General features: G+C 34.2%; 1 protein-coding gene across 3 annotated transcripts in view; it reads right to left on the bottom strand.

Annotated features, from left to right (window-relative positions):
- Positions 1–22,081, bottom strand: part of PRKACB (protein kinase cAMP-activated catalytic subunit beta) — a 66,075-nt gene that overhangs the window by 4,551 nt on the left and 39,443 nt on the right. For all 3 annotated transcript variants that reach the window (XM_054566909.1, XM_054566910.1, XM_054566911.1), the window contains 4 exons: positions 21,617–21,743; positions 20,455–20,550; positions 17,632–17,754; positions 4,939–5,103 (listed from right to left, as the gene is read on the bottom strand). In XM_054566909.1, coding sequence (XP_054422884.1) covers positions 4,939–5,103; positions 17,632–17,754; positions 20,455–20,550; positions 21,617–21,743 — 511 coding nt within the window. The remainder of the gene's footprint in view (positions 1–4,938; positions 5,104–17,631; positions 17,755–20,454; positions 20,551–21,616; positions 21,744–22,081) is intronic.

Here is a 22,081-nt window from a genome sequence, read left to right as displayed (position 1 = left end):
CCTAACCAGGGACCTGGCCCCCAACCCAGGCCTGTGCCCTGACTGGGAATTGAACCTGCGACCCTTCGGTTTGCAGGCCGGTGCTCAATCCACTGAGTAAATTTGCTATTAATCTCAATATTTTCATTCAATGACTAGTACAGGCCAACGAAATACTTTCAAAGATTTATAAGATAATTAACTGTTGGCATCAAATACTGGCACTGCATGTTATAGCACTCCAGTTTTTCTTTTATCAGTTCTTTATTTCTAAAGCCTTTATTTTCCCATCCTTTCCCTTAATTTCTTTCTCCTGTGGTTACAGATTAGCTCTTAAACTTACTTTTAATCTCCTTCCTTTTTAAGCTCCCAAGTTTATTTTGTTTAAAATATCTGGCTATCAAAACTTTCTGGAAGTTGGAAAAACCAAATTTCTGTTAAAATTACAGAATTGTTAAATTCTGATCATTTTTCTCCTTGAATTACTTAAAATATGGTCTTTATAAAATGTATGTGGTATATTGAATATGTTCAAGGAAATAATTTTAAATGTTGAAAATATAATACAACTTACACAGCATTCATAGTGTTTACAAATAATCCTACGTATGGCTATATTATTTCTTCCTCAATACAATACTGTGAGAGGGGCAGGGACAGGTATCCTTACTGCCATTTTACAGATTATAAAACAGAAGGCTGACCAAATTAACATGACTAATAAATGGCTAAAGTAGGTCTCAAATTCATGATTCTCTAGTACTGGCCCAGAGTCCTTTCTAATATCTACACAGGTGGCCTCTAAAGTATTTTGATTTATGTGACTTTTAATAAAACAAAGAGTATATGGTATATGCTACCAATATATGTATAAATATTTATTCATAAGTTATTTATATGCATGACTGTAATATTGTATGACATAAAACAAGATATTTAAAAAGAGTAAGGTAAAAAATAAGTAGGACCAGAGCGCCGGATAGTATCAGCCTGTCCGCTGGCTGACTTGAAGGCCCCGCTCTGGGGAAGGGGCTGCTGTTTGCACAATGCAGAAGAATGAACCGAGGAGGAAGCCACCCCACATCTAGTCCAGAAGCAATTTAGGGTCGCACTGACTGGTACAATCATTTCTAGAGAATGACTGTACAGTGTGAGTTTTCGGGCTGCTTTCTTGTTTCTGGTCTTTCTGCTAGATGCCTTTAGCTATTTCATTGTTAATGAATACTTGGTCAGAGAATAAAAAAGATTATAAGACTATTCAAACGTACTATTATTTTTGCACTGCTGTGCATAGTTGTAACTGAGAAAATATTAAAGCAAATGGCTACGTTAGAGTACTGAATCATTTCTGTTTGTAAATTATCCCAGGATCCCCAGGTCCATTTCTATTGATAATCAAGATTTGCTGTTGATCCATTTGCCCAGTACTATAACCTGTTTGTCACAGTGTGCTACTTTTTGGCAGGTAAGCTCTTTACTACCTGGGATAAGTTAAGCCCTTTGGAAAACATATGAACTCTAAATGAACAGTTCTATACCATTTTAAGAATAATTGTTAAAAATACAATAATGATGTGAATATATTAGTAAATGTTTGCCAAATAACAGCAGAAATTTTTACATCTAAATGTAAGTATGAAAAGATTCAAAATATGTCATAAATCTTTAAAATAATAAAATGGACAAACCTTAAGCAAATCTAATGAGTACATCTATATTGAGCATAAACAATAAATATAACAATAAAGATAATTTAAACAGTGATAATTACAAAGGGATGTTTAATTTTATAGAATGGTATACATTTCTAAAATTGACTCAAGAAGAGGCAGAAACTCAGAGAGACCAATATCCAAAGAATTAGTTTGTTAAAAGTCCCAAGGAATAAATACAAGATAATTCCTATGTTCCTTAAATTTCCTAAAGAATAAAAAAAACATGGAAAATTTCCAAACTCATTTTATGAATCCATATAATCTCAACTCTAGAAAAACAAAATCTACAAGTCCATAAAACTGATGATTATGGAAGTAAAAATCCTAAATACAATTTTAGTAAATTGATTATAGGCAGATATTAAAATAATAATACCCCATGATTAAAGGGTGTTCACTTCAGGAACGTGAGGCTATCCCACCAATGTACTTCACCATAGTACCCGGAAGCAATCAAGGATATTTCCTTAACTCATTCAGGAATACTTATAAAAGACAAAGAGCTAACTTTGTGTTGGTAGTAAAACAGGAAAGGTATTCACATTTCAAAGAAGAACAAGACAAGAAGCTCAACAGCACTATTGTTTTAAAATATTATTCTATACATTCTAGCAGGTATAATAAAATAAAATGGAAATACAAATATAAATATTGAAAAAGAAGAGGCAGATGATACCTCCAACCCATGTGATTATCTGTCAATAAAGTTGAAGAGAATCATTGAAAAAGCTACGGAAATCAATAACAGAATTCAGTAAGGGGGACAATAACAATAAAAACATAGAAATCATATGTTTACCCCCTGTATTCTACTATACTGGGAAAGAAACAACATTCAGGATAGCAGCCAATATAAATTTAAGGAATAACTTTAAGAAAGGCATTGGATTTGTATGGGGGAGGGGTCTCTCAAACTTTACTGAATGGGAGGAAATACTTGAATAAAGACAGAAACACAACATGTTCAGTGTAAAGAATTCTCAAGATTTTGGTTTTCTTCTAATTAATATACTGTGATCCCAATTAAGAGTCCTAAATACCATATCAATATTTGGAAAGAGCAACAAAACAGGGGAGTCACTGAGTAACGGGTACAGTGTCAGGTTCACGAGGTGAAGAGCTCTGGGGATGGACAGCGGCGATGGCCGCGCAGCAACACGCGGGCACTTCCCACCACTGCGCGGCACCCTCACAGCGCGGGAGGGGGGTAAACGTCACGCTGTGTACATTTTACTATAGTAAAAGGGCTGGAAAAATATGGAATTATGAATTCTTTTCCATGGCCCGGAGGTGGGGGACCCGTGGTGTATAGCACAAGAACAGACAAAAAAGAACTCACGAGAAAGGTCTGAAACAGACTGAATAATTTCCTATTAGTAAACGCGGGAGTTCAAATATGGGGCTAAATAAGGATTATTCAACAAGTGCTGAGAGGATAACCGGCTGAGAGGAAGTATTAAACAATGACAACAAGTTAGATCAAAAGCAGTAAAGGAAAGTATAGATTAACTAAGTCTCCCAAATAGAATCGTGATAGTGATGATCCGAAGTTGAGGGGAAAGTGCAGCGCTGGAGGAAGCGGACCCGAGGTGGCTGCTGAAGTCACGGGAAGGGACTGCAGTGACGCAGAGCACGGAGGGGCTGTCCGGGTGGAGCGATCAGGATGGTTTCAAATTCATTTACGGAACCAATTACCCAATTATCACTCTATAAGCCCAGAAGGAAAACTTACCTCGCCCAGAAAGGAACTCATCCATCTGCTCTTTCTCCCCAGACCACTTTCCCTTTTGCATTCCCTACCTTAATCCAAGTTAAGGATGAGAAAACGGATGCTTTAGAGAGGGTCAACCTTTGCTCCAGATCCCGTCGCTAATGGCTGGTTGATTTAAGTTTCAGACCAATGTCTACCTAAACCCCAGAGCTCACGCTTTTTCTTTGCTGCCTTTGAGGAATCTCCCTACTCCAAAAACGATGAAAGCATAGATATGAAGCAGATGATATGTAAAATCTATAAAAACCTTATGAAACAATGTATTGTTCAGTGGTCTGGGATTCATTCTAATAACCATGTGATCCTGCAATTAGAAATCTGAAGAACCTGGGATCAAATATAGGTGATATTTGGCAGCTTTATGATTATGTTTAAAGCAGTTAACCTTTTGGGGCTGATTTTCTTATTAGTAAAATGGGGGAAATGGTAGCACCTATTTGAGGATTACCTCAAAGATTAAAATGAGAAGTTACAGAGAGTTGCTTTTAATAAATTATAAAATACTTCACTAATTCTCAGAAATAAACTAATATAATATTGTATGCCAACTATACTTTGGAATAAAAAATAAAATAGGAAAACATGAAATGTTTATTTATGAGACCTAAAATGTACTTTCAATTGCAGAGGACTTTGCTCTTGGCTACGTAACCTATCCAGCTGAGACAATGATGCTAACGACTGTTTCATGAATTTAATGGTTAGAAACTTTCTGAACCTCTCTAACGGAGGTACAGAGGCTGTGCCGCACTCACATTGTTTTGGTCTTGCTATATTTTTTATTTCTTGCATTTTAGAACTCTTGTAATGCTTTGATTTTATAATCTTTCATAGAAGATATAAATACGAAAAACTGTGCTATTAATACTTAATTAGAGCATTTCTTCCTAAGGAAATTCACTCATGTGACTGCACAGCATTATTAAATATGGCAAGTCTGAAACATTAGAAGTTTTAGTTTTATGGAAAAAAGGAAATAAAAAATTAAATTGAAGACAAAAACACTTTATTCATATAAATTATCTTTAACTTGGCATTTAAGAAGCAAAAGGAGAGATAAAGGTAATTCAGCAAAGCAAAACCTTTTATTAAATGTCTCAATTTATTACAAAGGTACTGATAAAGACTGAAAAAAAACTGATGAATCTAACAATTAAATGTTATTAAACCTGGCTATGTGCCAGTTCTGGGTTAGAGACTATATTTCTTTACATATGGTCTTTCTACGGTGGCTTCACATCAGTTTGGAAACGCAAACCCTTAGGTTATTATCTAATACAGAACATATGCTCTCTCTTTAATCAAGGAGAAAACTCATTGTTAAGTTGTGGGATATAAAGGTCCTTTAATACTTGAATAGGATTCATTCAAAAGGTAAAAACTTAAAACTGCTAAGTTGAAAATATTTCTATTATATATAATTTAAACACCCACTTCAAAAGAGCTTTTAAATTAAAAAGGGAAAAGGCTCACCTTCCTCTGGTAAATAGCAATCCAGTCTGTTGTGGCAAACCACTTGTGAGTTTTTATATCACTCACACCATTCTTTAGATTTCCAAACCGTTTTGTCAAATCCACCTGCAGCAGATTCCTCAGAAGGTCCTTGAGATCTGAACTGAAGTGCGACGGGAATCGAACCTGCAGAAACACACCATGTGATAAAACACACATTCCAAGGCTCGCGGTATTTCTCCTTTGATTTCAGAAAGGTTTATTTTTTCGAAAGATGATAGGTCATTATATAAACAAAAATACGTAGTGATAACCTTCAAATACTTTTAACTACACATTTCAGTCCCCATATCAGTTTTTAAAGAAGAGAATTACTTGGGTGAATGAAACTATTCTCTCAGGGTCTTGTTTTGGTCACAAGCCCTCTTTAAGAACAGAGACCCCTCTCCAGAAAAATGTGCATAACATACAAAACTTTTCCGTCAATGTCAGAAGGTTCACCTGTCTTTAAGAGAGACCCTTTGGATCCCACTTTACAAACTTCTGTTTTAGAGACATACACATTTAAACTTGTAATCTAAATGGAAAAAGCAGAATGTAAAGATATCTGTCTGCACATTTTGAAAAGGGAAATCTAAAAGTGATTATAAAAACCCATTATGCCTTTCACAGCATAGGAAACCATTTTTCATGTATTTTTTGGTGACTTTCAAGCATAATTTTGCTATTATGCAACAGTATAAAAATAATTTAGATTGGTTTAAAAGCATTTTCTAGTTCCTAAATTATGAAGACTTTGTACAATTAGTTGACTGGCCTCGAGCTTTAAAAACAAACAAACAAAAAAACCCCCAAATAACTGAAGATGTCATTATGTATTAGGCAATCAATAAAATAAAGTATTAAGCATAGGAGACCTAGGTCTATTTTTGTTTTAACACATTCTTCTCCTTTAACTCTCTACTCCAACATAATTCCCAGTTCTCACCTTTTTATTAATATGGACACTGAAACATTAAAATGGGCACTACTACTATTCCACTATCCTTTTCAACTTGTTGCCCTCTTCCCCATAACACATGTAGGTATATATGTGCATACATCTATGTATGTACACATGTGCTCACATGCACCTTTATTCTAATCTCCTTTTCTTATTATGTATACATTGGACCAATTTCAATTCCCACCTCCACTAAACACAAACACTATTCTCTGGAATATCATAGCATTGACTTCAAACTGACCACAGACCTCTGTATAAATGCTTTAAAGGATTAACAGTCCCCTTTTCTGAACTCTGCATTTTTTCTGAGGTTCTCTACAAGTACCACTATCATCTTATAACTTGCAAAGTGACTCATCACATTATTTCAGCTGTTTCCACAATGCATTCATTCACTCAACTATGCTGTAATATTTGTCCATGTCTGTCTTCCCTGGACTGTGAGCTTCTGGAGGGAAGGAACTGTGCCATTTTTGTATTTTCATCCTCAGAATTTATTAGATCATTTCAAATAATGTAGTTCATCAATTTTACAATTACTTAATTGAGTATCTACTATGTACCAGGCACTGTTCTAGCTGCTGGATATAAAACAGTGAGCAAAAACAATGCTTCTGATTTCATGGAGCTTATACCCTAGTTATATATGACATACTCAGTGGATTTGGTATTAACTCTAAAGATGGAGAAACTAAGATTCAGAGACATTATATAACTTCCCAAATCATTAGACTATAAAGTGGCAGAGCTGGGATTAGACATCTAGTCTTACGATTCCTAGCTTCATAAATTTTGCCCTTACTACACTGTCTTCAAACATAGAGAGCTCTGGCTTTCAAAAAGCTCAACATACTTGGATATTCTCATGTTCTCACAGTAGAAGTCAAGAGCTTGCAAAGCTGGATTCTATGGCAATGCTAGATTCATAACCACATCCTCTGACTGCCACTTTCATGCTACTCAATAAATAAATATTTCTCAAAGGGTGGCCCTGGGACCCACTTCCATTAAAATCAACTGGGAGAGGAGAGGATAAAAATGCAGATTCCTGGGGCTTACTTCAGGTGATGGGGCTTTGGGCCTGGATATCTGAGCTCCTGTCACCAAGCGATTCATATGCACATACATGGAAGCTTGAGGAGCACTATTTGCAACTCTATTTGCTTCTTTAGGCAGAAATTTCATTAGTCTGCTCATGACAGATACAAAATTTAATGTAAGTAATCAACTAAAATCATCATACTGGAGGAAAACTAAAGAAAATTTATGACAAATCACCAAAGACTATTTGAAGGTTAAATAGCTAGTATATGACCAGGATTTGGGTGCCAACTCATATAAATTAGCAACTAAAAGCTTCAATTTTGAAAAGCCTGTAGTATTACCAACTATCAGAGGTTTTATGCTGCCAAAGGACACAATGGCTTATTATAAGTTAGGCACAGTGTTAAACAGTTTATATGCACTGGCTCATAAAATCCAAAATATAACACTAAGGTAAGTGCTATTGTTACTCCCATTTGGGTGGGGCAGGGGAAAGTGGTGGCAGCAAAATGGAGACAAATGTATTTGAACAATAAAAAAAGGTGCTTATAAGTAATTTGCTCAATACTACTGAACTAATAACTGGTAAAGCTATAATTTCAAACCAGGTACTCTGATTCCAGCATATATACTTTTAATTAGTCTATACTATTTCCATGATTCAATAACCTGATTCAATTGTCAGGAACTTTATAAAAGGCTGGAATTTTCATCTTAAGAATATTTGCTATACATTTCTTCATTGATCTTATTTGGAATGAAAACTAGAGCCTATGGGGTATTCATTAGGCACACTGTCTACTTGAAAAATAACACAATTTGTCTGTAGACAGTGGTTATATTCTTTGTTAAATTCCAAAGAAGTAAGTTATTTGAACAGTTCTCATGTTTAGAATAGTTCTCATGAACTGCTCAATGCAATGTATCAGTTATTCTCTCTTTCATTGTGTTCAGAATGCTGGACAGTAATGAACTACACATAATCTGTCTTCTGAATTCAGGTAGTGTGCACTGCAAACCATTAAGAATATACACACCTAAATAAAGTAGTTCTTTTGGAATGCAGATAAAGTGATGATCATGAATCAGTTAATGTGTGTGTATCTGTTTAATCTTCAGAACAGTGACTCTCAAACAGGAAGTGGTGGTCAGGGGTAGTAAACGTAGATATCAAAATCATTTAGGAACCTTTTCAAATTGTAGACACATCCTCCTCAACTCCACATCACACCCTCTTCTTCCCCAGTGATTCTGATAGGTGGCCCACACTTTCATAGTAACCCATGTTAATGAAGGGAATCTGTCATAGCCTTAAAGTAGACTAAGGGAGAAATAATGAGAATCATTGTGAAAGAATTTTTCCCATGATTGTTCTGAAATGTAATCAGAAACCCAGTTTCTTTGTTGACTGAACTTTCTGTAGAGCCATGCTGATTCATCAAACTGAAATTAGGGGAAAAAATCCCCAAACAAAAGCAAAAGAAAACAAAAACAGGAAATAACTTAGAATTATGTTTTAATTGCAAGACCTTTATTTTTAGTACAGGATAGGGCAAAAGTAGGTTTACAGTTTGTATAGGAAATATAATAATAAATAATAATATAAGGATAAACTGTTTTGTGTATTCACAACTTAAACCTAAATTTGCCACACCCTGTATATTAATCTGGAAACTCCAAAGATATTTGTAATGGAAAGAATGACTAATTTTTCCTTCAAAACTGTATCAAGAATGGTATTTCTATCATCATTATCAATTATAACTGCTGTAGAAAGCAAACTCAGAATCCTGGAATATCAGAGCTAGAGGGAGCTTAGTTAATTTAGTCTAAACCTTCATTTTAAAGATAAGGAACCTGAAATCCAGTGAAGCTACCAACTCAGTCAGTTTTGTTGTGGGGAAAATAACTTAATCCTGATGCTTACATCTTTCTGCCAGCTCATGCTAGGGCAAATAATGTGGAGGTAGCTGTAAAGAGCCAGATATGGAGAAGAGACAGTGTAGACCCATTAAACAAATTTAAGAGCTAAGGTTATTGGAATCTGGAATTATTTAACATGAAAGAGGTGTTTATGCAATACACATTTCCTAGAGTGTTTATTTGGTCTTTTTTCCTTAATATGTCCTATTTAGGGTTTTCCCCCAGCATTTAGAGACCAAGTTACTTCTGGGTCTCCTCATGGTATATTCTTGAGAATAAATCTATTTCTACAGTGAAGTATAGACAAACAAAACACATGGTATGTATCAAAATTGTTTGTGATCATTTAAAAAATACAAATATTTGGAATACACAGAAAACCAAGCGAATCAGTATCCCCGACAGTGGGCATCTGCTTCACGAAAGCTTCTTGAAGGCAGAGAGACCACATTGATTTGTTGTATTTGGCAGTGGTCTACCATACATTATGAGCTTGAGAAATATTTAATGAATGCATATATTCAAATTTGACAAATTCTGAATAAGCATCTTCAGTGTGCAAGGCACTGATGTGTTTTACATACAGTGGTAAACAAAATAGGACAAAGATTCCTGTCTTTGCAGAGTATACATGCTAGTGAGGAAGACGGATGGTAACTCAGTGATAAGAACAATACTTTAAAAATGTTGCCATCCTATTACCCCTTAGAAAACCTTGCATTGTAAGGTCTTTATTTTTTACTCTGAAGAAAATGGAGGATCACCGCAGGTTCTGAAAGAACAGGATCTGATTTAACATTTTTTTAAAAGATTTTATTCATTTATTTTTAGACAGAGGGCAAGGGAGGGAGAAAAAGAGGGAGAGACACATCAATATGTGGTTATCTCTTGCACACCCCTTACTGGGGACCTGGCTTGCAACCCAGGCATGTGTCCTGACTGGGAATTGGACCAGCGACCTTTTGGTTCACAGGCTGGAGCTTAGCCCACTGAGCCACACCAGCCAGGGCTAACTTAACATTATAAAGACCTACTCTAGTGACTCAGAAGACAGTGGTATCAATTGAGGTCTAATACGTGGTTGAATTTCTGCGCTATTCTAAAGATAGAGCCAAAATGGTTTTCCTGTGCATCAGTGAGGACTCCAGGGTGTTTGGCCTGATTAACGGAAGGGATGGTGTCGTCATCAACTGAGGCAGGAAAGCTGGTGGGAGGAACACATTTGCTAGGGAAAACAAAAATCTGTCAGTTTTAGACAGGATGAATTCGAGATATTTATTAGGCATCAGAGTGAAGATCTCAGGTAGGAAGTTGAATACAAAAGTCTATACCTCATGAGTCAGTCATGGACTAAGAAAATGAATTTAGAAATTGTCATCTGGCAACAAAAGTCATGAAGCTGGAGAAGACCACCAATGAAGGAAGTGCAGAGAAAGAAGAGAAGAGGACCGAGCCATGGAAACTGAGCAGGCAGGATCAGTAATGCAAGAATAAAACTGAGACTGTGAAGAGCCAAGTGAAGGAATAATAAGTGAACCACTAAAACTGATTCTATTTCTTGCTTTGCCACAAACTTCCTTTCGTCTTTGGGCAATCTTGAGCCTTGATTTACTTATATATAGGATGAAAGAGTTAAACTAAATAAAACTGAACATTCTTGTCATATCAAAAATTCTACCAAGCTATTTCTTTAATAGAAAGAACACCTGACCTCCAATCACCACTCCAGTTACATACATGCTCTGTGCTCTGGAGAAAATCCCTTTATCTTTATGAGTCCCAGTGAATCCATCTATAACATGACGGGAGCATATTTCATCTGGCAGGTATGAGAAAAACCAGACAACTTTTATGAAACCACCTTGCACCGTGCCTAATATCTTGCAGGCACTAATTCAATACAGTTTTCATTTTTTCAACCTTTCCATTAGAATAAAGTTTAATGATCTGAAGCTGAATTTTTGAATCAAAGAAGGAATATGGAAGACAGCAATATCTATCACTGTATTTCCAGACAACAGAAGGACAGTTTGCGCCAGAAGAGTCATCTGAGAGGGCAAGAGGTCTCCCTCCTTCTTGTCTCAGGCTTCACCAGTTAATTTATAGAACAATCACTTTCTTCCTCTTTCACATACTTAGAATTTGATTCAGCGAGGGAGAAAATGGACAACTATGACCCTGTTTTGTAAGGACAACACTGTGAATATAGCTGACATCTTAAACAACTGTCAAATCACATTATATAATTTGTTAAACCAACTATGGAACTCACTCTGAATTGAGCAAACTCAAAATAATATTTGTTCTGTTTTTAGGACCCATTATAAAGTCTTGTAAATTTTGGTTTTAGTAATGACTATTATTTCCTAAAAATTTAAGAGGAAATTACATCCAAAAGTCAATCAGTTCATGTTGGTGCATCGACACTGGGTGATTTAAATTCTCTAACCAGTTGATGGAATTTTTTTTTCTTTTAGAAATAAAATAAGACCAAAATTAAATTTGTCTACATGCAGCTTAGTTACAGAAAAACAAAGTTGCTCTCTGACTGAATAAGAAGGGAAAACTTCTACTGCTGTTCATCAGCAATTGTCAGGGGAAAGGATTGTTCAGCTAGTACATTATCTTTTATGCATCAGGATGAACTTTACAGGGCCAAAATAACTCAGAAGGGTTTGCACACAGCTGACAAACAATAATCTGTTAACTTTTGTCCACAAGTATATTGGAATAAGTACAGTTCTTAGGAATCTATAATCCCAAGTAAAAAACTTATCCAGCAAAAATTAGCACATATAAAAATTAATTTTGCAAAACGCAAAATGACTTTTCATACATTGGACTTTCTGTAGATATGGTACCAAACTTTATACTGCCTCACAGAATCTGGGGAAACTTTAGTCAATCTGGATTCTATCTATAAACAAAGATCTAGGACAATGAAAAAATACTTATCAATATTGGTACTGCTGTGGATTTGTTTGCTTTGTTTCTCTGATTTGTTTCCTTACCTATGCAGAAACAGGGGTAGATACAACAAATGAGGATGGTTGTGGAGGGTGATTACTTACTTACCCCATCCAAACAGGTTGTAAGCATTTGCCCACAGGACCAGTAGAATAAAGAGCTGTCTCAAAGCAGGTATGAAGAAGAATTTTAAATGATCACAGAAAGGTGTTAAAATAATGGCCCTGGGTTTTATGCAAATAGAAAAAAGTGCTTTCACATTTTATGAAAATGACTTCTGAGTAGTCTAAGTCTATTTAACTATAGCCACAGTCAAATAGAAAATGGCATTTTAATTTCCCAAAAAGCAGTAACAATGGCATCTTAGAAAAAATGCAGCGATATGTCCACATATATGTATGCTATTTAGGAAACAGAACTCGTGCAAAAAACGCAAGCCTGACAATGCTGTGAGAGGTCTGCCTGCAAGTTTGGCCCTTGGCAGGTACCCGGGACTTGGAATGGTAACAGTTTTCCCACTGATATGAAACTTTCTCTAAGTGATATGAGCGCCCCACTGTCCTTAGGCTGTTTGTACATATGGTTTATCCTGGGCACCTGCTTTTGTTCTGATTGGCTGGCCTTTCGGTCTGTGCCAGGAGAGGGTGCATATGTGATCCCAATAAAATCCTTGGGCAATGAGTCTCTAATGAGCTTCCCTGGGAGACATTTCACCAGTGTTGTCCCAATTTGTTCCTGGGGAAATCAAGTGCATCCCTTGTGACTCTGTTGGAAGAGAACTCATTTATTTTTTTTAACTTCAGAGATTTTTTTAAAAATAATTTTTTTCAATTATAGTTCGTGTACCATACATTAGTTTCAGGTGTTCAAGCTGATTAGACATTTATGACTTACAAAGTGATCACCCCAACAAACACAGTGCCCATCTGACACCATACACAGGTATAACAATATTAGTGACTGTGTTCCCTATGCTGTGCTTTACATCCCCATGACTATTCTGTAACAACCACTTTGTATTTTTAAAAAAAGATTTTACTTATTTGTAGAGAGAGAGGAAGGGAGGGAAAAAGCAAGGGAGAGAAACATCAATGTGCGAGAGAAACATCGATCAGTTGCCTCCCAGAAGCCCCAACCAGGGACCTGGCTTGCAGCCCAGTGACCCTTTGGTTCACACACGGGGACTCAATCCACTGAGCCACACCAGCCAGGGTCCAATTTATATGTCTTAATCCTGTCCCCGTTTTCACCCATTGCACAACTCCTCTCCCTTCTGTCAGCCTTCAAAATGTTCTCTGTACCTATGAGTATGTTTCTATCATGCTTATTCACTTATTTCCTTTTTTTTAGATTCCACATATAAGAGAAATCATGTGGTATATGTCTTTCTCTGTCTGACTTATTTTACTCAGCATAATACCCTCTAGGTCCATCCATGTTGTGGCAGATGACAAGATATCATACTTTTTTATGGCTAAGAAATATTCCATTGTATATAGGCACCACTTCTTTATTCACTTCATCTATTGATGGTCACTTAGGTTGCCTCCATAATGCTGCAACAAACATATATTAATAGATGTATATGTCTTTTTTTGAGTTATTGTTTTGGGTTTCTTTGGATAAATACCCACAAGTTGATTTTCTGGGTCCTTTGTTTCTTGTTATAGCCTCTGTTTTAAAGTCTATTTTGTATAAGTATTGCTACCCCAGCTTTTTATTAGTTTGTTTCTATTTTCATGAAATATCTTTTTTCTATCCCTTTACTTTTCAGTCTGTATGTGTCTTCAAGTCTGAAGGGAGTCTCTTGCAGACAGCATATCTAAGGGTCTTGGTTTGTTATCCATTCAGCCACCATATATCTTTTGATCAGAGCAGTTAATCTATTTGCATTTAAAGTAATTGTTGATAGATATGTATGCATTGTAATTTTATTATTCATATTATTTATCTTTTCTTTCTTCTTCTTAAAGAAGACCTTTTAACACTGGGAGAGGACTCTTGAAGGCCTGGACTTAGTGCCCTGTGACTTCTCCCTTTGCTGACTTTGCTTTGCACCTTTTTCTTGTGAGGAACCTTCTAATGAAGGTACGCATTACAATGTAAGCTATCTGTTCCTTGGTTATCACTATGTGCTGAATTCTCTGAGTCTACCTAGTGCATCTCCTCACCTGGGAATGATTGTAGAGACCCTGGACACATAAGGAATAGCCATTTGGCTGCTAATCAGTTACCTTTCATGTGGATGTGAATTTCTTTTCAGGAAAAAAATCAACCAACTCATTGATCATTCTATATACACATATGTTTAAAACTTTATATTTTGTATAGTATTTCCTCGTACATTACTGGTGCTTGTTAAAAGTGGAATAATATTTACTTTATATATAATGAAGCTAACTATTTTTGTAAGTTACGTAAGTCAAAGGCTCTAAAATTATGGTTTCCACAACAGCTGTTACTTGACTGTCTTATTTGCAAGTATCATTTTTGAACACAATATTGACTTTCATTATTTCCAAGAGTAATTCAGCCAGATAGAGTTGCTGTGGAAACCATAACCGATTCTTGTAATAAAGTATACGGCACTGAGGCATGAAATTTAAAGACTACAAAAACTCAGCATATGCATTGTTAGGATGAGGCATAGTTAATTTGAGAATTATAAAACTATTCCGTTAACTGCATTTTTAAACCTGAACCTTAATATTGCATGAATAATTTGACATTTAAATACCTCCTCCTTTGTTTTTAAAAGGCAAAATATGTGTAGGAGAGGATCTAATGAGCTGATTGATCATTTTTCTGGGTATTTAAAAATACCAGTTAGAGTTACAATATTGTAATAGAGAAAGTATTTAACAATCTAATGTTCAAATATATGTATTTTAGTGAATTAATCATTTCATTAAATACATTTTATTTTAACTTGGATAAGTCCCTGATACCTATAATCTTTATAACATGGTTTCAGAATAGAAGATATAATCAATGTAAATGTTGTTGCATAAAATAATAATATATGCTTTAAAAAAGAAAAACTCTAAATGAAAAGTATACTTTAAATGATATATTGCATCATTGAAACCATTAAAAATTTAAATACAAATAATAGGATTCATAAATAAAAAGCCATACTGGAATTTTTAATAACTTGGACAATTTACAAATATTTAAAACTAGTTATTCTCCTATTTGGATTTTAGCTACGAAGCAGAGGGACAACATTTTTGTAATGTGGAGAGAGAAATGTTTTAGTATGGATTTGAGTGTTGAAACAGATGGTTTTATTGGGAAATGGTGAATATGGTTTTATATTCTCATAATATAGACCCTAGAGATCATGTAATGGCAATATTCTGATTTCATAAGTTCTATTTTAACTGAGGAAAGGGAACAAGGAATGAAAATAATTTTATATCTAATATGGGGAGAGATAATCTGGCACCTTTCATTAAAAGCAAAACACCCTATCATATTTCAAAATAAATTTTAAAAAATCATATATTGTGATATATTACATTGCTACTCTTGTAAGGTGACTAATTTTAAACTGTTAGGATTTTACAATATATCCTGATTTAAATTTTAAGATAATATTGGCTCTTAAATGTTAAAGTTTGATTTGAAATAAAAACACATTCATAAACAGCTGAAAAAATGTTATGCAATGTAGAATGAATGACTGGCAAACTGAGGCCAGTTCATACACATGAAAATGTATTCATTTTTACTAAGGCAATTTTTCAAAATAATGAAATTTACTTGTGACACCATCTTTGTCAGATAATTTGATTCCTGTTAGGAATAAAATAAATAAAAGCAGTAAAGATTAAGGAACTGTGTAATTACCAGTAATTAAAGTATTTGGAATTATTACTATTTCTGCATTCTCAGTCTTTGTATTGGTAAAATATGCTTCTTCCAATCAGTGATTTTAAGTATATTTTAGTTCTTTCATCATTCCTCATATGACCTTTGGTTCTTTTCTCTCTTGAAAGTTTATATAAACACTTCTCCAATTCTTAAAAATAACTTCTTTGTCTATTATTTTTTTGATGTTTTTTTTTGTTCACCTCAAAAGTTCTTTTATTGTTACTTCAATGTTCTGCTTAGTGAAAATAATTACAAATAAGAAACCAGAAGCCTAGAGAGCTACTGAAGTAACAAGGATAACACTGATATCTAACTACTTAAAATACTTCACATTCTGCCTTTCTGTAAGTTTTTCAATATCTAGCTTTAGTTTACTAATCTATTAGGGATAAGTCATAAAACTTTTTTCATAAAATACATTTAAATATAACTGAAATCTTTTGACCTCCATCAGATTGTATATGTACTATGAGATATAGAACACACTGTGTGAAGATGTGGGATCTACGGATAGACTCATTTTATTGGTGTCTTATTCTTATAGCCAAGCTATGTAGTACCCACAATTTAAATTTGGGTCTTGGTAAAAAAGATAAATTACTAGATTATGGACATTTAGGTTAGCTTCTTAACATTGTAACTTTTAAGATTGTAAATTATAAGTTCATTGATGCTGATGATCAGCTTTCACACTAAATGTAGGGTGTGAACCTGGCTGAGATACAAAGAAAGACTCCTCCTCTATCTCCTTCTAGATTCTTTAGGTGTATTAGGCTAAATCTCTGCCTTCAAAGGTAACAAAATGCAAAAAAGTCAACAACATCACATCTCAGGGTGATGTTATGTCAAGATTAATGCTCTATTTCCTAGTCATATTCTAAATGGGGCTATATAATCTAAAAACAAAACAAAACCCCTCAGATAAACAGAACATACCACATGTAAGAATGGCGAAAGGAGAAAATTTTTAAAAATCTTTCCATAAACTTTATCATAAATATAGAAGGCATCCTTCTGAGAATTTTAAAAAGCCTGCTCTTTCTTTTGCTATATGGTAGGAAGAAGCAGGCTCATCTCTATTAAAATCAAGTGTAGTATTTTTTAAAAAGATCTGACGTATGAGCCAAGGCAAGAGTGAATGACTAACTCTAAACAAATACTTTTGGAAACAAAATTAGGGATAATAAATAAAAGAGAAGGTTTATCTCTTCTCTTTTATATCTAATAAAAGAAATAAAAAAAATAAAGAAAGAAGGAAGGTTTATGGAGTAATTACAAAATGTAAAATACTGTGACTTATAGTAAACTTATTCATGGTCAAGAAAAATTAATGTTATTTCCATATTTGATAAAGATAAATGGCAATTATCACAATAAACATGAACAATTATTTACATAGTTTCTATGAATTTCTATCTTAAAAGTATTTTATATTTACTTTCATTTTTGCGGGGTTTGACTTAATTCAAACAAGAAGTCTTTCGTGAAAAAAGAGCACACACAAAAAAAGCCCCTAAAACATCTCTCCAATGAGGTATCTACATGAAATGACTAACAATTTTTATTTATTTGAACCAATACTGTGGGCTAGGATGCTGTGTTTTGCAAGTGATAAAAATACTAAAGGAAAATGTTTCAATGTTTGGCTAATTTGTTTATAAAACTGCCCTTTTCCCCTTAAGAAACTTTGATAATTTAACATTTATGCTGTTATCTTTAACGAATGCCAGTTACAAGGGCAGCAACTCTGGATATTTCCATATTTTTCAAATTTAGATATTATAATGATATCAAATGGCTTCAATCTACAAAGCTATTACTCATTATTTCTATACATATTTTCTATACATGAAATAGAAATAATGAATAATAGAGGAATAATAAAATGTATTACTTACCTTTCCAGAAACGATCTTTTCATAAATCTGAATTGGTTGGTCTGCAAAGAATGGGGGGTAGCCAGCTGCCATTTCATAGATTAACACTCCTAGTGCCCACCAATCCACTGCCTTATTGTAGCCCTAAGAGAAACCAATACCAAATGTCAACTGGTAATTCCCTCAGCAGAGAATGAAGTCACAGATGACTTCAAAATGATTTTCAAGCCTGGGAAATTTTTTATTTTTATTTTATTTTAGTTTTAAATATTTCTTTTCTAAAAAATATTTTATTATTTTTAGAGAGAGGGGAAGGAAGGGAGAAAGAAGAGGTGAGAAACATGGATGTGAGAGAGAGGCATCCATCGATAACCTCTTGCATGCACCCTGACTAGGGATAGAACCTGCAACCCAGGCATGTGACCTGACTAGAAATTGAACCTTTTGCTTTGCAGTATTACCCCCAACCAACTGAACCACACTGGTCAGGGCAAGCTTTTTTTTCAAAAAAGTGTTAGTATTCAGGATAGAATGAAAAAATGACCTGATAAAAAATGTATCAGGTCAGGTTTAAATTAAATAAGGGAGACTTTCCCAATATTGGAATTGAATATTAGAAAATATTATTAAATCTTCTTTTGAAAATCATTAAGAATATTATGGGCAATAAAATATTTCTTATTTAAATTGGGATAATTTAGTTGTTACTCAACAATAGGGAGTAGGACCAAATTATCTCTTAAAGCCCACTTCAGATCTATGGTGTTATGAACCAGGTTTTCTGGAGAACGCTTAGGAATGTCAAAACTTTTAAAACAAAATAGTAGATATGAACTTTATAATAAAGAGTGGAGTTGAGTCCATTTATTGTTGGACTTTAGGATGGTAAATATCCTCAAGATAATCCCATCCACTTCACAGGATCTTATAAAACCTAAATGCTTATTTTGGAACCTTATAAATGTAAATATTCAAGGATACTTTAGCTACCTACTGTTTTGCTTCTCATCTCTAAAACATATACAGAAAAGATAATTCATGGGGTTTTGTGAGGACTATTTCAAATGAAAAGAAATAACGTGTATAAAAAGTGCACTGAGTGTGCTCGCTTGACCAGCACATATACTGAAATGGCCTGTGAACCAAATGTAGAATCTAAGGTTATTTGTTTTAAGATTTTATTTATTTACTTTTAGAGAGAGGGAAAGGAATGGAAAAAGAGGGGGAGAGAAACAGCAATATGTGAGGGATACATCAGTCAGTTGCCTCCCACACATCCCCAACCGGGGACCTGGCCCACAACCCAGGCCTGTGACCTGACCAGGAATCCAATGGGCAACCTTCTGCTTGCAGGCCAGCACTCAGTCCACTGAGCCATACCAGCCAGGGCTAAGTTTATTTTTAATTGGATTGTTTATTCATTTTAAATTTACTAAAATTAAGATGTAGAAGTATTTATAAAAAATAAATTAAAACATTAACATGTTTACATGAAGCTTGTTATCAACTATGACCAGTGTCAATTGGCACAAAAGATTATAAAAAAATAATTAAAAAAATAACTCCATCAAGGAGAGGAACGAGCTGAATTCTTGCCAGATCTTTCGTCAAATGTATGCTATAAATTACCTATACCACTCTCCATATTTCAATCTTTTCTTAAAGTTTTAGCTTTACGAATTATTTAGTTTTTAAATTATTCGCTAAAATATAACACAACAATATGGAGATTTCCTTTTCCTCTTTGTTCTGCTTCTGTATGCTTTTTTAAAGAGAGAGGCTAGTATAATAGGAATAGCACTTTGTTTTCCTAATGGAAATGGGCATTAACTTTGCTTAGTAATTTAACTCACTAATGATGTCATTCATTACAATATTTTTTATTACAACGAAAACATGTAATGTTGAACCAAATCCTTTGATTAAACTTTAGTTTCTATGTTTCAGATTGTATGCTAATGTTCATAATAAATATGCCAAATGCTTTTAATATCCTACGTATAGAGAATGCAAACAAATCCACAAGAAAAACTAAATTACAATAAATGGGAAAGGGGCATGAAATAATAATTCATAATATAAAAGAAATACCAAGTGGCTGTAAGTATTTAAAAAATCTAATAAAGATATGAGACTCTATATCATTTATTGCCTATTACCTTTGTAATGGTTTAAAAAAATAAGAGTATCCATTGCTGGAGAAAGCATGGTGAAATAGGCACTCACATATACTGCTGGTAGGAGTACAAAATGCTACTATCTTTTTAGAAGGCACTTTGACAACATATATCGAGAACCTTAAGAATGTTCATATTCTTTGACCCACTACTTTCACTTCTGAGAATTTATCCTAAAAAAAGCCTTGAAATGCAGACAAAACTGCATAAGCTTTTAATGCACAAAGATGTATAAGCTACTTATCACAGCTACTTATAATAGGAAAAAGTCAAAAAAGGAAATAACTTGAATATTCAACAGTAGAAGAACGGTGAAATACTTTGTGGTTATATTTGCAAATAAGACATTAGAATGATGTTTGCATGCTTCATATCAGTCAAGTGAAAAAAGCTGAATACAAAATTGTACATTCACTATATCACAACTATGATAACATGAATATAAAATAAAGTTTTTTTAAGGCTGTCTTTGGGTGGTAAGATTATAGGTTTTTGTTTCTTTATATTTTTCTGTATTTTCCAAATTTTGTACAGTGAACATCTATTACTTTGGCAAAATATATACATTTTTTTAAGTCTTGGTGTTTATTCTGTCATCATGTTGTTAAGTACACATTGATGCATGCCTTACATTTCTACTTTTTATATACTGACAGTGTGAACATACCTTGCTGAGGATTATTTCTGGAGCTAAATATTCTGGAGTGCCACATAATGTCCAAGTTCTGCCTTTAACTCTTTTGGCAAACCCAAAGTCTGTGACCTATAAAAGAAAAAAAAACTGTGAACATTATTATTTCACAATAAATGCATTTATTGTATTGAAGTTGAAAGTTTAAAATCAAGATTAAAATTAAAACCAGGAAAAATCAAATTAATTCAATGTAATTGAGGCTTATCCATGAGGGCCACTTTTTAGTGAACGTAGTTGAAACAACCCATGCTAAAGAACCTTTCCCTGACTCGCACAAAGAAACAAATGAACCACACAAATGGTCTTCATAAAAATAAAGCAGGGCTAGGAGTATCCCTTCAAATCCAATATGTCCTCCGCCATTAATTACACTATCAGAGGGGCAAAAGCATCATTGGAGAAATTGGATAACTGTACAAAAGGACCCTCCAGCCTATTAATAGCAGAAATGGATAGTAAACACTGCCGCCAGTCCAGTATTGGTAGGCGGGGCTCCTTCGGTAGCTGTGTTGGAATGTTAAAAAGCATGGACTCTGACTGTCTGCGTTCAATTCATTGTTTTCCTTTTATTTATTTTATTGTTGTTCAGTTATAGTTGTTCCAATTTTTCCCCCTGTTGCTCTCCCCCACCCCACCCACCCCACTCCCACAGTCAATCCCCACCCTGTTGTCCATATCCATGGGTCCTTTATGTATGTTCCTTAACTAGGCCCTGACTCTACCTGTGTGACCCTGCTGTGCCTTAGTTTCATCAACCTTAAAATGAGGAAAACAACAGTATTTACACTTTATGGCGTTATCAGGATTAAAAAAGATGATACAGATAAAAACACTTGGAACAATGCATGACACTAAATATGTGTTCACAAATTTAGCTATTACTAATTATGTATGCAAAAGTCTGTGGTCAGTTCACAAGTACAGATTACAGGAGATATAAACAAGGTCTATCCTTCATGGGATTTTTTTGTTCTTTGTAATAGCAGTGGAACTTTAAACTCTGTTTAAGTTATTAGGGATAAGTAATTTTCGCCTCAAAGAAAACAAAATCCTAATATTGGTAGTTGTCAAATACATGCAATTTTTTATCTAGTACTTTCTCAAATACATTATATATAGCATGTTCAGTTCATACCTGGATATAACCTTGGTGGTCAATTAAGAGATTTTCAGGTTTTAGATCTCTGTAGATGAGGTCTAGTGAATGGAGGTACTCGAATGTTAGCACTATCTGAGCTGCATAGAACCGTGCATGGGGTTCACTACAAAGAAACAAAACATTGGATTTCTGTAAAATAGGTTAGCACATACTAATCAGTAGCTTATACAATAAAATTAAAATGGGGTTGAAGTATTTTGGGAGTCAAAAGTATTTTTTCTTTTAAATATATGTAACAAATCTTGTTAGTTTCTGAACATTTTAAATCTCTAAATTATCTTCAGATAATGCTTTGATAGACAGTGGGCACCATACTTTGAAGAAAAATATAACTTTCAAAATTGTCATATTTTAAATCATTATTGACTATAGTAGAAGGTACAGGGACATTGCGACTGTCAATAGATTCCATTTACATTTCTCATAAATTTCAAGTGCTTA

The sequence above is a fragment of the Pteronotus mesoamericanus genome, unplaced genomic scaffold (assembly GCF_021234165.1).
Source record: "Pteronotus mesoamericanus isolate MK-2021 breed Mesoamerican mustached bat unplaced genomic scaffold, CSHL_Meso_final contig_181, whole genome shotgun sequence".
NCBI lineage: Eukaryota > Metazoa > Chordata > Mammalia > Chiroptera > Mormoopidae > Pteronotus > Pteronotus mesoamericanus.
Note: the sequence above shows the minus strand (reverse complement) of the source record. Positions and strands in the feature narration are given on the sequence as shown.